Raw genomic sequence first — 17,532 nt, forward strand, 5'->3', positions numbered from 1 at the left:
GCAGGGGATGCTCGCTGGTGTTGGGTGGCGATGCTTGCTCTTCCCCTCTGACCTGCTTCCCTCTTCATTTCTAGACCGGCCTCATTGTCGCCTGCTACCACGGCTTTGTGGATACTGTGGTGGTCTTAGCAGACTGCCCCCACGTCGACGTCAACTGGCAGGACAGCGAGGGCAACACGGCCCTAATCACGGCTGCACAGGCAGGTAAGACCCAGCTTCCCTTCCCTCCCAGGCAGTGGTGCTGGGGGCTGCACCTGACCTCGCTCCTGAGACTGAGGGCGGAAGGATGTAGTTGATCGGAGGTCGTGCTTTACTGCTAAGAGGGGCAAGGAAAGGGCTGAAGGTGGGTGACATTCTCTGTGTGTTTGCGACAGTGTGTTGCTGAGTCCAAGCTCATACCTCTCTCTGCATGACAGGCCGGTCAACCCAGAAGTGAGGTGTTAGGGCGAGCAACAGTGACTTTATTCGGAAAACCAGCAAACCAAGAAGATGGTGGAGGTTGACTAGTGTCCCAAAGAACCAGCTTCCGCGAGTTAGAATTCAGCCTTGTTTTATAGTAAAAGGGGAGGGAGTGTGGCTGGTTGTTGGAAACTTCTTCCTGCCAGAATCCTTTGTTCTTGCAGCTGTCTGAGCGGGTCTGGTCACAATGTTCCTATAAACCTCCAACGAGACAGTTGTTGTTTTCTGTTTTGCAACTTTTTATCTCTATGTGAATGGAAAAGTGTTACACCTTTAAAGGTCAGGGCCTGGAGAATGAGCTATCCTGTATATTTCAGGCTATAGTCAACATTCTTTTACAAAAGGTGCAGAGCCAGCATGACTAAGCACAGGCGACAGAGCACAAAGGTGAGAGCGAAAGGAATAGACCTACTAGGGAGTCAGGTCTGCTGTCTGTTCCAAGTGCAGTTTACGCACTAGTGCAGGACTCAGTGTGGGGTAGAACTAGCTCTGAAACTGCCCGAAGTCTTTGAACACGAAGCTGCACCAGAAAGCCAGCTCCACATCCCCTCCCCCAGAACACCGCACCCAACCCTGTGCTCCCGGGATCTGGGAGATGCTGGTGAACTCATGAGTGGAAGAGGCACTAGCGACGACAGTTAATGTATGAAAGTGGACATGTTTATGAGGTAACCTTGCATTTGGCCTGGGGATATAAAGGAAACCAGGGGCTTCTTGCGGAGAGGGTATCAGTGTAACAAGGTGAGGCTGGTAGTGAGAGCGCCTTGTAAAGGGTAAGTGAACTTCGTCCTGGGATGTTCATCTCCAGAGGTGGTCCTTACGCCAGCATTGCCAAGTGCCCTGTGCACAGCTTTCCTCTTCTGCAATTGTACTCGGGCATTTTGGGGACAAACATGAAACTGTGCTTCTCCCTTCAGAACTGCACTTCCTTTGTAACCGTGGTACTAACCGGGTTTGTAATAGACCACTTTCAAAATTCTTGGCCTTCAAGATTACATCTATTGCATCACTCAGGTTCTCAGTTTCCAGCAGAGAAGCTACTTCTGGCTGAGTTAGAAAGAAAAGGCGTTTGTTTATTAAAGAATGTGGGTCACCGTTGCTGAGAGTTGTTGAGAACCGGACTCAGGGCCGGGACGCTGCAGAAAATGCCCCAAACCACACAGCATGTTGATTCTGCAAAGGGAATTTCTGCCGCTGCCACCCAAGGGGGACTTCCCCGTCCTGTCTTGCATCACAGGCCCCTGTGTCTAATCCAGCATGGGTGACTGATTGCGGAACCCAGGGGAAGCAGAGACTCAGCATCTTGCAGTTTTGTCCCCATAACGGGAAGTAGTCTGTGCTCACCTGCTTTTCAATCGAGATGCCGAAGGCAGAAAACCCCCCAGACTTAGCCAGGTGTCAGGGCTGTGCTCACACACGTCTACCTCGTCAGGTTTCAGGGCGTGAAGCTTTCCCTCCACAGAGGCACTCCAGACTTTGAAAGCCCAGGTGCACAACATCCTGAACAGCAAAAGAGTAAAAGGATATTGTGAGAGGTGGTCAGTGACCGTGACCTTATCACTCATTACGCCCACTGGCCAAGAACCTGGGCAAGGACCAGGGGTGGTGAAGTGAAGGGCACTTCTGCCCTTGAGTAATTGTCCAGCTAAATAGCCATCTGATGGGGCTCTGATGAACGGCTGTGCTGGGAGCCTTGGCGTGAGAACAGCCCGTCTAGCCTGGTGGTTTGGGACAGGGGTCGTGGAGGGGGGGTGGGCATTGAGCTGGGCATTGCAGAGGTCAGAGGGAGGCCATGCCAGCCGATGCACCGCAGAGCCTCAGGACCAATAGGGAGCCCGGCATGTCTTAGGAATAGCCAAGGACCATGTGCATCTAGGATGGGGGAGGGGTGGCCCCATGAGGAGGCAGGGGACCAGGTCATCAAAGGTCTAGATACAATGCGAGGGAATGCATTTTAGTGGCGTGAGGCTGGGTGTGTGGTGACAGGGGCGAGATGATCCTGGTGGGCACAGAGGCTGTTTCAGAGAGCAGAGAAGGAGCACAGGCCGAGTGGCAGAAGGCTCAGGTCCTGGTGGTTGTGATGGTGGGCCATAGGGCAGAGGTGGGTCTGGGCTGGCTTTCAGCCTTCGGAACGCCAACTCAGAGGAGTGTACATGAAAGGAGAGGTGGTCGGAGAAACGTTGCCTCCACTCGGTCCCCAGGCCTTTGAAATGCTGAGCCATCTAAGTAAGAGGTCTTCACGGCAGGAGGAAAGTGTGGAGCGCCAGACTCCAGTCCCTGCCGGAATACAGACGGGTTGCCAGGCGTTCCTGGGCAGCAGGGCCAAGGCATGGACGAGAGCACGAGTCTCATCCCAGAGTATGAGAAAGTACAGGAAGGCAAGGTTACTTCTTGATTTGCGAGAGCTCTTTATGTGTGTAGGGATATTAGTGGTGGTTTAATACCCATGAGGCGCTTTCTGAATTCTTGCCTATTTGAAAATGTTTTTATTTTGTTTTCACTCAGAAAATAACAACTTGTCTTTTGCTTTTTTTTAAAAAAAAATTTCGTGTTGCAGAGGAATAGTCTGAGTCCAGCCTGATTTTTGTCTTTGTTGATACCCTGTTTCTCAGCCTGTAAAGATCTCCTGCCCCCCATCCTTGAGAAGAACCCAACCAACCACCACCAACAAAAAAAACCCCAACTGTCACTATCGTATATTTCCATTCCTGTTCTCTGTGTTTGACTTATATTAAGCATATTTTTACTTTAGGGAACACTTTTCTGTTATCTCTTTGAACACTGCATCTGCCTTGCTTTGTTTTTGCTTTCTGGGGTTCCCTCTTAGGTGTAGGTTAGGTCCTTACGTCACAGCTTTCTCTCATCATTGTTTTTTTCTTTTCTATCTTTTACTCCAGGATCTGTGGAAATGCTTCGTATTTCTTCATTAGTTTGTTTTTATGCTATTCATTGGGTTAAATTTACTTTTTTCTTCATGAGCATACTAACGTCTTAGCCCGTTTGGGCTGCTATTACCAAAATACCATAAATTGGGAGCTTAAACAACAGAAATTTATTTCTTACAGTTTTGGAGGCTGGAAGTCCAAGGTCAAGGTGCTGGGCCATTTGGTTCCTGGCATGCATGTGGCATCTTCCTGCTGTGTCCTTGCACGGTGGAGAAAGCAAGATCCAGGTCTCTGGTGTCTCCTTTTATAAGAACACCAGTCCTATTGGATCAGGCACCACTCTTCTAACCTCATTTAACCTTAAGTTACCCGCACAAAGGCTCCATCTCCAAGTACAGTCACGTTGGGGGCTCGGGGCTTCAACATAGGAATTTGGAGGAATACAATGTTTAGTCCATAACGCGCGTCTTTAAGCAGAGCCTGTGCTTCCCTGAACTTATGTAAGTCAAAGATGACACAGGTCCTTTCAAGGTTAGAGAGAGGCCCAGCAAAGGGAGAAGGAAAGGGCTCCATGTGCGTTCCAGGCTCCGGGTCTGAGGCCTGGGGTGCAGAGGGAGAAATCCAGGCGGGGCTGAGGGCAGTCACAGCAGCGGCTCCCGTCCCTGGGCTGCAGGTGTGCGGTGGGGCAGCCGTCTGTGCCGGCCAAGCTTGAGCACCACACACCCCTACCTGGTGTCATTTCTGCTGCCGCAAGAGCTGGGAGTGGGAGCCCCTCGGGTCTCCTGCTTGGCTCGTGTGCCTGGGGCGTTGGAAATGGCATCAGTGGGTCTCCGTGCATCCCTGCAGCCCCCCTTTTTCCCTGGGGCACTGCTGGAGTTGCCCCAGGTCTACTCAAACACATGTAATGCACAGACTCATAGACTTAGAGAGCGAACTTGTAGCTACCAGGGGGGAAGGGTGGGGAGAAGGGATAGTTAGGGAGTTTGGGATTGACACGTACACACTGCTATATTTAAGATGGATAACCAACAAGGACCTACTGTAGAGCACAGGGAACTCTGCTCAATGTTGTGTGGTAGCCTGGATGGGAGGGGAGTTTGGGGGAGAATGGATACATGTCTACGGATGGCTGAGTCCCCTGAAACTATCACAACATTGTTAATATGCTATACCCTAATATAAAACTAAAAGTTAAAAACAAAAACAAAACCCTGTGATGCCCCATCCTTTCCTACAGCTGGCTCCTGTCTCCACTGCCTCCGACAGAAATTCCTTTCTGGAATTCTGGCCAGTGGATGGTGTCCTTCTGTGGTTTCTAGTACCGATAAGGCTTCTCCCTGTTGCTTTGGTCACGGGCGGGAAACTGGGACAGGGGACAAGACTCCTGTGTTCATGGCCCTCCTGCTGTGACTTCAAGAGTGCTGGTGGTCCCCGGTGGAGCCTCCCCTCCAGACAGAGTTAGACTGGAGGTCAGTTGGCAGGACTCACATGGCTGGGGTGTGTTTAAGTATATGGGTACCAGAAGTGAGGGTGTGGCAGGGGGGCGGGGATGTGACCCAGACCGGGTCGTGCAGGAGGCTGGCAACGTGGTGGCCGTCCTGGGTGCTTTCTCCACTCAGCCTTGCTGATGTTCTTATAAGCTGGTTGTGAAAAACGATACACAATGTTTGGGAAGAAACAACACATAAGCAATTAAACACATAAAGCAATTAAACTTAAGGGTGAAGATCTCTTAGCTCCTCACTCTTAGTTCTTTCCCATGTTACTTTCTAGAGGTAATAACCATTGTTAATGACTGGATGCGTAGATAAGTTCTTTTCCATCTTCTTTTATAGAAACAAAATATTGTAACGTATTTTCTCTTTTTCCTGGCTTCCAGGATCCTCGGCCTATTGACTGATTCGTTCAAGTTCTGTCTCTAGTGTCTGTTTCTTAACCACCCTCTGTGTGGCACATGCTTCCTCCACGGGGGCTCTGAGCCCTGGGACACCCACCCAGGCCTTCCGGGGGTGGGGGAGGCTTCCTGGCTCTGCCCACCAAAGCTTTAGGATTGAATTGTTTAGGGGGAGGGGAAGGAGGGGAGTATGGTTCTTGTGCTACTTTAAAAGAAGTCCAGTTAAAAAGCGTTTCCTTCTTTCTCTTAATTGCCTCCATGCAAGGAAGCGATTTTTCCCTAACTTATTGCCGCAGGTGGAGGTCATGACCTCACGGGGCTGCTTCCCTCCCTGAGAGCACCATGACCTTAGAACACAGCCTGGTGCTTAGCCTTGAGCTTGTTACTGAACCAAACTCGGGTCCACTCGCCCGCAGGCAGTAAAGCCAGTGTCCTGACACCAGGTGTGGTGGAGGAGAGGTCAGCGTTTATTGCAGGCACCAAGCAAGGAGTCCAGGCAGCTAGTGTTTAAAAGGCCCGAACTCCCCAGAGGCCTTCAGGGAGAGGTTTTTAAAGACAGGGTGAGGGAGGGGGGCTGTGGGGTATGTGATCAGCTCGTGGACGCTCTTCTGATTGGCTGGTGGGAAGTAACTGGGAGTCAGCATCATCAACCTTCTGGTTCCGACCCGTCCGGGGGTCTACATGCCTGTGGGCAGCATGCAGTTAACTTCTCCCACCTGGTGGGGACTTCAGTATCTGCAAAACAGCTCAAAGGACATGGCTCAGATTCTATCGTCTATAGCCCTTGAGGAGGAACTCAAGGGCCTTGACTTTGTTTAATGGCTAAACCATTATGAATTTGTCTTGCTTGCCTGTTTTCCTTTGTTTCTGCATTTTCTCACTTCTCTGATTAAATTTGTTCTTTGGAACTCGGGGGAGGCCTACGAGGCTAAAGTTTTTCTACCAACAAGAGGCAGGCAGAGGACACGGGGGATGGTGATCTGTCCCGTGAAGGCCTCATAGGGTCCTGCTCGGTTACAAGCGGGATCACTGTCACCCACAGGTGGGTAATCTATGTTTTAACCCAGATCTGGTTAAAACACGGATTTCTGGGCCCCGCCCCTGGAGTTCTGGATTGTGTAGGTCTGGGGTGGGGCTCGAGACTGTGCCTTTCAGTGAGTTCCCCGGTGATGCTGATGCCGCTGGTCTGGGGACCTCACTCTGAGAACTGGGGCTTTACATGTTCCTATACAGAATGGTGACCCAGGGTGCCTGTCAGTGGGTATAAGAGCCGGGGGTGGGGTGGGGTGGTTCATGGACCCGGGTGAGATGTCAGTGGGACCCAGAGCTGTCACTAAATCAAAGGGAGAATAAAGGAAAGCAACTGAGCATCTGCTCATGACTTTCATGTACTGTTTGACCAAAGAGAGGCTGTTTGGGCTTTCAGCTGATAGAATCAAATGCTGTCCCGTTTTAATCCAATTCCATAACCAGCTTTATTTATTTGATGATGTCTTCATTCCAAAAGATGTCTAGTGATACATGCTTACAGTGGAAGATCACCACAGAAGTATTATTATATAAGAAAAAGAAGTCCCTTTTCACTCTCCCCAATTCTCTCATTGACCGACCACGTTCCAGCTGGTTAGGTTTCCAGAACTCACTCTCTCTCCTTTTAAACACAAAGGGTGTGCACGCACCTTTTATTTACGTGAATGGGGTAATTCTGAAGAGACTGTGATTTTAATTTTTTTCACTCAGTCTATCTAGGAGATCTTTCCGTGTAGACTTGTGCACACGAGATTTCCCTGCCTCTTACAGCGGCACACCCGAGTGATGGTGTGTTCGGGGCCGCGTACCCTGAGTCCAGTAACTGAGACGGTTCATAAGCCATGGGTCATCCATTCTATACAAGATCCTCTTTTAAAACAAATATTTATTCAGCAGTCACTTCACATCCAAGGGCTGTGCTAAGTGCTGGGTCTACAGGGCGGGCAAGGGCACACGTAACCCCGTCTCCCAAATTTAAAGTCTAGTGTGCACGGGTTTCTGAATGAGGCTGTTTCAGACCACGCTGGAGTGGAGCGCTTTGTGTTGACGGGGTGGGGAGGAGGGGCGCATCTCTGAGGAGGGCGTACCTGTCAGCATCCCGGCCGGAAACAGGTGGTGCAGCAGGTGGCCTCAGAGTCTAGACTGAGGAATGGGCAAGGGGACTGTGTGTAGAGGAGCTCTGCCGCAGGCCCTGGAGAGAGAGAGAGCCCGGGAGGGCTGCCCCCAGGAGCTGGGACTTGGGACACCTGAGCCCCTCGAGGAGGGAGGCAGGCAGGAGACAGGGGCTCATACCCGCCCTCCTTCCACCGGGCCCCTGCTCAGTCACACGTGAGACTTCAGGGCTGAGGAACCCGGCAGGTGTGGTCTGCGGCGGTCAGAGCAGGGCAGAGAAGGAAAGAGAAGAAATGCACGGATAGATTCTTAGAACTCAACTGCTTCATCAAAGGACGCGCACCTTTTAAATGTGCACATTTACGTAGCCCCTGCCAAGTGGCCTTTAGGAAAAGCTGTACCAATTTCTATTTCCCACCACGTTCCCAAGGGTTGAGAGTTTGTCAACTCAAAATGGACTTCTCTTGTTGTTTGTGTTTGCCTGATTCTTATTGGAGCCTGGGATCTGCTAGGGTGCTTTTGGGTGCAATCTACTGAATACCCAACAAAACAAGCTTCAACGATGAGGAAACAGTCTTCTCTTGCAACATGATGTGTCTGAAGGCAACAGTTGGGGGGTTACTTCGTTGCGTGGCTTCCTGATGTCAGGACCTGGGGCCGGCTTCTCAGAAATGCTCTTGACCTGTTGCCTCATGGTCCCAAGATGGCCTGGCAGCTCCAAGCAGCGTGGCTTCACGTTACAACACAGGAGGCTTCAGGAAGGAGGAACAAATCCCTGCCCATGTTCTGTTCTCTAAGACGGGAAAACATCTCCAGAAGCCTCCAGCCCAGCTTCAGTTACATCTGCCAGCGTTGGATCACACACCCTGCCCCAGGCAAAACAAATTGCTGGCCAGGGCGGTGGAGTGACCTCAGTCAACTTTGGCCCCCGCAGAATCTGTGTGGTTAAGGAAAACTGTGAAGAGACCACATGTTTATATTATTTGATATCGCAGCTGTGTAGCTCATCTGAGAGTTGGGAGTGTAAATTAGGATGCAAATGCCTGGGTCTGCCTGTTCGGTGTTCTCTCCAAAGTCTCACCTCCTCAGGTCCTTATGCAGAATAAAGATACAGCTGACTCTGAATTAGGCCTTTACCATGGAGAGGATAGATGAAAATAAAACCTCAAATAATCCCTAAGTCTCATTCAGCCAGTAATTTCAACCTCTACCTTACTTCCCCTAACAAAAGCATAAAGTAGGATAACCAGATAAATGAATTACACGCCCCGGGGGGTGGCGTTAGGTGTTTACTTTCTCCGTTTCTTCTTCCCCTTGAACAGAAGAGCAGGAGTAAGGTGAAGTGAGAAAACTGCAGGGGTCTTTCTGAACCGGTGATAATACCAAGCTGGTGCAGTACAGGTAACCTCTGATGCATCCTGAAAACTTGTTATCCCTTGAGCTTATCTTTAAGATTTTGGAGGAAATGCACTGAGAGCCAGCCTGGCATTATTCATGTCACTTGTTTGCTGGGGACAGGGTAGCAGTGAGGCTCCCAGGAGTGGCTGGCAGGCTCAGGCTGCCTGTGTGTGTTCTGATTTGTGAACTGGATTTGGGGAGGGTCCTGCTTCAGAGGAGAATGTGTGACTTGGCCTGAGGCAGGCCAACGCCTCTTCATCGTATTTATCTTATTATCACTACAGCCGATCACGATTTCTAGTCTGACTTCACTGTGATTTTTATGGATTTTTGAAGTGTTTTCCTTTTACTCGGTTTCTACTGTTTTAAGTACATCGGAACTTGGCACGTCTCTGAGGTTTCCTAGCATCGCCTCGCCTTTTCCCATAAACTCCAGTTTTTGGAGCCTTTCTGATTGAGCACAGCAATGCCGCCTCCTTCGCAGCAGCTGGCCCTGCTCCTCAGTCAGACAAGAGGAAAGCCTGTCTGTGCTGCCCGCACCCTGCTCCCCTTGTGCATTTTCCCCTCCTCTGGATGGGGACGAAGAATCTGTTCTCTTCATCCGTGCTGCTGGGACCTGCTATTTCCAATCAACAGTTCCCTCTACTGGCCTGGTTTGGAAAAGTATATTTTGAGTACCTGGTGTCAGACCAATCAAGTCTTTAGACAACCCTAATTCCATTTTTAGGTCTGCACAGGTTTATTGTCTGTTTCCTTTCCTTGAATAAAGGAATAAACAAGACGTTTAGCCCATCATTGGTACCCAATTACATGTTGAATTAATAATTGTGATGGCCATGTAATCTTAGTTAATGTGGGTTATGGCTTGAAAATTAGCAACCTTTTTGATAAGTGAATTTTTTCAAGGGAGAAGTAGGAATCCTTCCGCCTTTTTACTTACTAAATATTTATTGAGCTTGCAGTCAGTTGGAAGTTTTGGACTTATGAGCAAGAGTGGTGGCTGTGGGAATCCACGGCCACATGGGAATGTGGACCATGAGGCATCATGGTTCAGGTGCCTCATCCAGGCTTGGGGGACCAGGGCAGAGCGTCCAGTGGAAGGGAAGGCTCATCAGGTAATTGGGTAGAAAGCAAAGAAAGAGTATACCAGGCGGGGGACTAGCCTGGTGCAAAGGCCGCCAGATTAGAGAAAGCATGGTACACGGCTGAATTAAAAAGAGAGTTATGATTAAAGAGTTGAGGAGAAGGGCATTGGTGCAAGAGCTGAGGATGAAGAGGGGATATAGGGGAGGAAAAATAACCTTCTCTCTACCCTTCTGGGTTCCCAACTGAGACCCCTGTAATAAAAGACTAACAAGAGAGGACCAGACATCTATAAACACGCATGTATAAATGGGGGACACCCAGGGAAAAATTAATAACTCAAGGAGGTGGCTTAGAACTCTGGCTTATATGTCATCTTCCATAAAGAGCAATACATTTGTGGAGAAATGACAGAAAAAGGGAAAGCAGTTTTTGAAGAGTTCTCATCACAAAGAAGAAAAACCATCCCCCCCCCCCCGCCCTTTTTGGTACCTATATGAGATGATGGATGTTAACTAAACTTACTGTGGTAATGTTTCACAATATATGTAAGTCAAATCATTATGCTGTACACCTTAATTTAACACAGTGATATATGTTAATTATATCTCAGTAAAACTGGGGAAACGTAAAGGAATAAAATAAGAAAGTTTATGTCCTACTTTTAGGCAAATGGGGGAGGGCAGGGAACTTTTCTTGTAATTGCTTCTTCTCAGTTGCCTTCAGCTCAAAATAATTATGTCAAAGTTGCATGTTTTGAGGTGGCATATTCTGCTACCCTTCAGAGAGCTGGGTCAGATAAAAAAGGAACTAGCTGATTAAAGAGTTGATACTTCATCTAAAGAGTAGAAACCATGAAGGGTTTTAAGTAGTAGTTGTGTTGGTCAGAAGAGTTTCTTGCTGATAGTGTAGAGAATGGGGCAGAAAGCGGACCAGGAAGTCCAGGTAGGAGAGGGGTGGACCCCAGGAAGGATGTGGTGGCCCTCATCTGGGTTAGAAGTGGGGATGGAGAAACACGGACAGGTTTGGAAGATGTTTAAGAGGTGGCATTGGCAGAATTCCATGATACTTGGATGGGGAAGGGGTAGGGGAGGGCTGAAGAGAAAGCCCAGATTTCTGTCTTGGGCACCTCTGTCAGTTATTGGTGGTATTCATCATCGAATAAGGAATGTGGGTGGGAGGAGCATGTTTGGAAGAAACATGTTTTGGGTTTGATGTGTTGAGTTTGATTTGTTGGTGGGATGCCCAAGATGAAATATCCAGTAGACAGATATTTAGGTAAGAAACTCAGAAAGAGAGATTAGCTAGCAATAAGTGATCCGGAAGTTTTAGGATGATAACTTGATCCATGAGAGGGAATAGGATCACCAAGGGAGAGTGTAGGGGATGAGAAGAGGGCTTAGTCATACATCTGAGGAACAGTGGCATTTCAGAAAGCAGAGAACAGAATTCACAAAGAAAATTGAGTGGCCGGAGAGATAGGAAGAAAAGCAGAAGGGTGAGCTATCAGGACATTTGCAGAAAGTGTTTCAAAAAGGATGGAACAAGCAAGTGGTAAATGCTACGGAGATGTCTAGTAAGATGGGAACTGACTAGTAACCATTGGATATTGCTATAAGACAGTCATTGGGGAATGATGGAAGACGGTTTCAGGAGAATTGGTGGGGGGTATAAGTAAGAGTGAGAGTATAAGACTCTGGAAGTTAGACTGAAAAGGAGTCAGATGATTGGTGGTGGGTGGCAGGAATACAAAGACAGGTTCATGGGGATTACTGTTGGTCACTGCAATGAATTGGATGTTTATGTCTTCCCTCCAAATTAGTATGTTGAATCCTAATCCCCAAGTGATGGTAATAGGAGGTGGGGCTTTGGGGAGGTAATTAGGTCATGAGGATGGAGCCCTCATGAATAGAGTTAGTGCTTTAATACAAGAGACTCCAGAGAGCTCCCTCACCCCTTCTTCCATGTGAGGACACAGCAAGAAGACACCCTATGAACCAGGAAGCAGGCTCTCACCAGACACTGAATCTGCTGGCATCTTGACCTTGAACTTCCCAGCCTCCAGAACTGTGAGAAATAAATGTTTGTTGTTTAAGCCACTCAGTCAATGGCAGTTTCTTACAGCAGCTTGAATGGACTAAGGCAGTCATATATATTTTAAGATGGGAGACCCTTGAGCATATATACCAGTTTACTGCTGCATGACAACCCCCAAACTCTAGTTTAAAATATGTTTATAGTTGATGCATCTGTGGATGGGCTGGGGATCGGCTGATCTAGACTGCCTTTGCTCGTGTGTCTGTGGGTGAGCCGGACCATTCAGCCGGGGCTGCTCTGCTCCGTGCATTTCTCATCCTCTACCTGGGACCATTGTATCAGGCTGGCACGTTCTTCTTAGGGAGATAGCTGAGGCACAAGTGTAGAAGGAGTCCCATCAGTGAGTGTGTTTCAAGCTTCTGTTGGCATCATGCCTGTAGATGTCCTGTGAGCCAACGTTCTTCTTCACAGAAGAACTTTGAAACCACGTGGCAGAAGGCAAGGTGAGGAATTTAGGCCGTTAATACAATCTGGTGGGAATGAATTTGCAAGGCGGGAGAGGTTGAAGAGAAAGAGGAAGTAGTTTGTAGCACAAATATATTCCCCAGAAGTAGATGGGGAGTGGCTTTAAAGCACTGCAAGGGGAGGAGAGATTGGCATCTTTAAATAAGAGAAGAAACACCCTCCTTTTCACTAGGAGGGATGTGGGGAAGTTTTGGAGTTGATGGGGGAAAGTTGAGGGGGTTCCCTTGTGGTTTCAGTTCCCTCTATGAAGTAGGAGGTGTGTCATCTCCTGGGAGAGGGGTTTGCTGTGAGGTAGGTGACTTAAGAGTGGGAAAGTTTAAAATTCCCCCCTTGGGGTTTGGGGGATTGTTGCTCAGTGGAAATCAAGAGTGGATATAATGCTTCTAAGAACGTATAGATATTAACCTTTTTTCTTTAAAACCATGACAATGAACCGAAGGGAGCTTTCCTTTTCTTTGGTAACATAGATAGCTTGAAAGATAGTCCAGCTTGGCCACCATGGACTTCTATCCCCCGTACACTTTCAGAGAAAATGCCATTGGCCATCCAAAGTGAAGCCAGAACCCTGGGGCTGGGGTGGTACCAGGAGTCATCTTTGACTTTTCTCTTTCTGTTACTTGGCTCAGCCCAGTAATCACCAAGACCTGTCTATTCACTTCGCTCTGAGTCAACAACTCCTCTCTACCCTCCGGCCCTCCCCGGGGGCTGGCCACTATCTCCTCTGTCCATTGCACACCACTCAGTGAGCACCCCGCCTCCCCCACCACTGGTGAGGCTTGTGGACGGTGTGGACGGGATCCACACCCGGCAGCCAGTCAAGAACCATCGTCCCTACCTTGCAGTCTTATCGAGTGGCCCTAGCCTAGATCTCCCTTTCATAAGGTGAACTTCTGATTTTAGAATAGTTCAGACTTACAGAAAAACTGTAAAGATTGTGCAGAGAATTCCTGTATACCCCACACCTGGTTTCCCCTGTCGTTAGGCTCTTACACTAGGATGATACCTTGGACAAAACAAACCCATATCGATGCATTTTTTTTGAATTTTATTTTATTTTTTTTATACAGCAGGTTCTAATTAGTTATCTATTTTATACATATTAGCTTATACATGTCAATCCCAATCTCCCAATTCATCACACCACCACCCCCACCCCCGCTTCCCCCCTTGGTGTCCATACATTTGTTCTCTACATCTGTGTCTCTATTTCTGCCTTGCAAACTGGTTCATCTGTACCTTTTTTCTAGATTCCACATATATATGTTAATATACGATATTTGTTTTTCTCTTTCTGACTGACTTCATTCTGTATGACAGTCTCTAGGTCCATCCACATCTCTACAAATGACCCAATTTCGTTCCTTTTTATGGCTGAATAATATTCCGTTGTATATATGTACCATATCTTCTTTACCCATTCGTCTGTCGATGGGCATTTAGGTGGCTTCCATGACCTGGCTATTGTAAATAGTGCTGCAACAAACATTGGGGTGCATGTGTCGTTTGGAATTATGGTTTTCTCTGGGTATATGCCTAGTAGTGGGATTGCTGGGTCATATGGTAGTTCTGTTTTTAGTGTTTTAAGGAACCTCCATAGTCTTCTCCATAGTGGCTGTATCAATTTACATTCCCACCAACAGTGCAAGAGGGTTCCCTTTTCTCCACACGCTCTCCAGCATCTGTTGTTTGTAGATTTTCTGATGATGCCCATTCTCACCGGTATGAGGTGATACCTCATTGTAGTTTTGATTTGCATTTTTCTAATAATTAGTGATGTTGAGCAGCTTTTCATGTGCCTCTTGGCCATCTGTAGGTCTTCTTTGGAGAAATGTCTATTTAGGTCTTCTGCCCATTTTTGGATTGGGTTGTTTGTTTTTTTAATATTGAGCTGCATGAACTGTTTATATTTTTTGGAGATTAATCCTTTGTCCATTGATTGGTTTGCAAATATTTTCTCCCATTCTGAGGGTTGTCTTTTCGTCTTGTTTATAGTTTCCTTTGCTGTGCAAAAGCTTTTAAGTTTCATTAGGTCCCATTTGTTTATTTTTGTTTTTATTTCCATTATTCTAGGAGGTGGGTCAAAAAAGATGTTGCTGTGATTTATGTCAAAGAGTGTTCTTCCTATGTTTTCTTTAAGAGTTTTATAGTGTCCGGTCTTAAATTTAGGTCTTTAATCCATTTTGAGGTTTTTTTTTGTGTATGGTGTTAAGGAGTGTTCTAATTTCATTCTTTTACATGTAGCTGTTCAGTTTTCCCAGCACCACTTATTGAAGAGGCTGTCTTTTCTCCATTGTATATTCTTACCTCCTTTGTCAGATTAGTTGACCATAGGTGCGTAGGTTTATCTCTGGGCTTTCTATCCTGTTCCATTGATCTATATTTCTGTTTTTGTGCCAGTACCATACTGTCTTGATTACTGTAGCTTTGTAGTATAGTCTGAAGTCTGGGAGCCTGATTCCCCCAGCTCCGTTTTTCTTTCTCAAGATTGCTTTGACTATTCGGGGTCTTTTGTGTTTCTACACAAATTGTAAAATTTTTTGTTCTAGTTCTGTGAAAAATGCCATTGGTAATTTGATAGGGATTGCATTGAATCTGTAGATTGCTTTGGGTAGTATAGTCATTTTCACAATATTGATTCTTCCAATCCAAGAACGTGGTATATCTCTCCATCTGTTTGTGTCATCTTTGATTTCTTTCATCAGTGTCTTATAGTTTTCTGAGAACAGGTCTTTTACCTCCTTAGGTAGGTTTATTCCTAGGTATTTTATTCTTTTTGTTGCAATGGTGAATGGGTTCTTTCCCTAATTTCTCTTTCTGATCTTTCATTGTTAGTGTATAGGAATGCAAGAGATTTCTGTGCATTAATTTTGTATCCTGCAACTTTACCAAATTCATTGATTAGCTCTAGTAGTTTTCTGGTGGCATCTTTAGGATTCTCTATGTATAGTACCATGTCAAACAGTGACAGCTTTAATTCTTCTTTTCCAATTTGTATTCCTTTTATTTCTTTATCTTCTCTGATTGCTGTTGCTAGGACTTCCAAAACTGTGTTGAATAATAGTGGTGATAGTGGACATCCTTGTCTTGTTCCTGATCTTAGAGGAAATGCTTTCAGTTTTTCACCCTTGAGAATGATGTTTGCTGTGGGTTTGTCATATATAGCCTTCATTATGCTGAGTTAGGTTCCCTCTATGCCCACTTTCTGGAGAATTTTTATCATAAATGGGTGTTGAATTTTGTCAAAAGCTTTTTCTCCATCTACTGAGATGATCATATGGTTTTTCTTCTTCAATTTGTTAATATGGTGTATCACATTGATTGATTTGCATATATTGAAGAATCCTTGCATCCCTGGGATAAATCCCACTTGATCATGGTGTATGATCCTTTTAATGTGTTGTTGGATTCTGCTTGCTAGTATTTTGTTGAGGATTTTTGCGTCTATATTCATCAGTGATATTGGTCTGTAATTTTCTTTTTTTGTAGTATCTTTGTCTGGTTTAGGTATTAGGGTGATGGTGGCCTTGTAGAATGAGTTTGGGAGTGTTCCTTCCTCTGCAATTTTTTGGAAGAGTTTGAGAAGGATGGGTGTTAGCTCTTCTCTAAATGTTTGATAGAATTCACCTGTGAAGCCATCTGGTCCTGGACTTTTGTTTGTTGGAAGGTTTTTAACCACAGGTTCAATTTCATTACTTGTGATTGGTCTGTTCATGTTTTCTATTTCTTCCTGGTTCAGTCTTGGAAGGTTATACCTTTCTAAGAATTTGTCCATTTCTTCCAGGTTGTCCATTTTATTAGCATAGAGTTGCTTGTAGTAGTCTCTTAGGATGCTTTGTATTTCTGCGGTGTCTGTTGTAACTTCTGTTTCATTTCTAATTTTATTGATTTGAGTCCTCTCCCTCTTTTTCTTGATGAGTCTGGCTAATGGTTTATCAATTTTGTTTATCTTCTCAAGGAACCAGGTTTTAGTTTTATTGATCTTTGCTATTTTCTTTGTTTCTATTTCATTTATTTCTGCTCTGATCTTTATGATTTCTTTCCTTCTACTAACTTTGGGTTTTGTTTGTTCTACCTTCTCTAGTTCCTTTAGGTGTTAGGTTAGATTGTTTATTTGAAATTTTTCTTGTTTCTTGAGATAAGATTGTATTGCTATAAACTTCCTTCTTAGAACGGCTTTTGCTGCATCCCATAGGTTTTGGATTGTCATGTTTTCATTGTCATTTGTCTCTAGGTATTTTTTGATTTCCTCTTTGATTTCCTCAGTGATCTCTTGGTTATTTAGTAACGTATTGTTTAGCCTCCATGTGTTCATGTTTTTTTACTTTTTTCCCCCTGCAATTGATTTCTAATCTCATAGTGTTGTGGTTGGAAAAGATGCTTGGTATGATTTCAATTTTCTTAAATTTACTGAGGCTTGATTTGTGACCCAAATCTGATCTATTCTGGAGAATGTTCCATGTGCACTTGAGAAGAAAATGTAATCTGCTGTTTTCGGATGGAATGTCCTATAAATATCAATTAAATCTATCTGGTCTATTGTGTCATTTAAAGCTTGTGTTTCCTTATTAATTTTCTGTCTGGATGATCTGTCCATTGGTGCAAGTGAGGTGTTAAAGTCCCCCACTATTGTGTTACTGTCCATTTCCTCCTTCATAGCTGTTAGCATTTGCCTTATGTACTGAGGTGCTCCTATGTTGGGTGCATATGTATTTATAACTGTTATATCTTCTTCTTGGATTGATCCCTTGATCATTATGTAGTGTCTTTCCTTGTCTCTTGTAACATTCTTTATTTTAATGTCTATTTTATCTGATATGCGAATTGCTACTCCAGCTTTCTTTTGATTTCCATTTGCATGGAATCTGTTTTTCCATCCCCTCACTTTCAGTCTGTATGTGTCCCTAGGTTTGAAGTGGGTGTCTTGTAGACAGCATATATATGGGTCTTGTTTTTGTATCCATTCAGCGAGCCTGTGTCTTTTGGTTGGAAAATTTAATCCGTTCACGTTTAAGGTAATTATCGATATGTATGTTCCTATTACCATTTTCTTAATTGTTTTGGGTTTGTTTTTGTAGGTCCTTTTCTTTTCTTGTGTTTCCTGCCTAGAGA

At 45.8% G+C, this 17,532-nt stretch overlaps 1 protein-coding gene across 1 annotated transcript in view; it reads left to right on the top strand.

The window, feature by feature from the left end:
* The window catches only part of ANKRD33B (ankyrin repeat domain 33B), an 80,077-nt gene that overhangs the window by 46,177 nt on the left and 16,368 nt on the right, over nt 1-17,532 (top strand). The window contains exon 2 of the mRNA XM_061187653.1: nt 75-204. Within this exon, the coding sequence (XP_061043636.1) occupies nt 75-204 (130 nt within the window). The remainder of the gene's footprint in view (nt 1-74; nt 205-17,532) is intronic.

The sequence above is a fragment of the Eubalaena glacialis genome, chromosome 4 (assembly GCF_028564815.1).
Source record: "Eubalaena glacialis isolate mEubGla1 chromosome 4, mEubGla1.1.hap2.+ XY, whole genome shotgun sequence".
NCBI classification, from domain to species: domain Eukaryota; kingdom Metazoa; phylum Chordata; class Mammalia; order Artiodactyla; family Balaenidae; genus Eubalaena; species Eubalaena glacialis.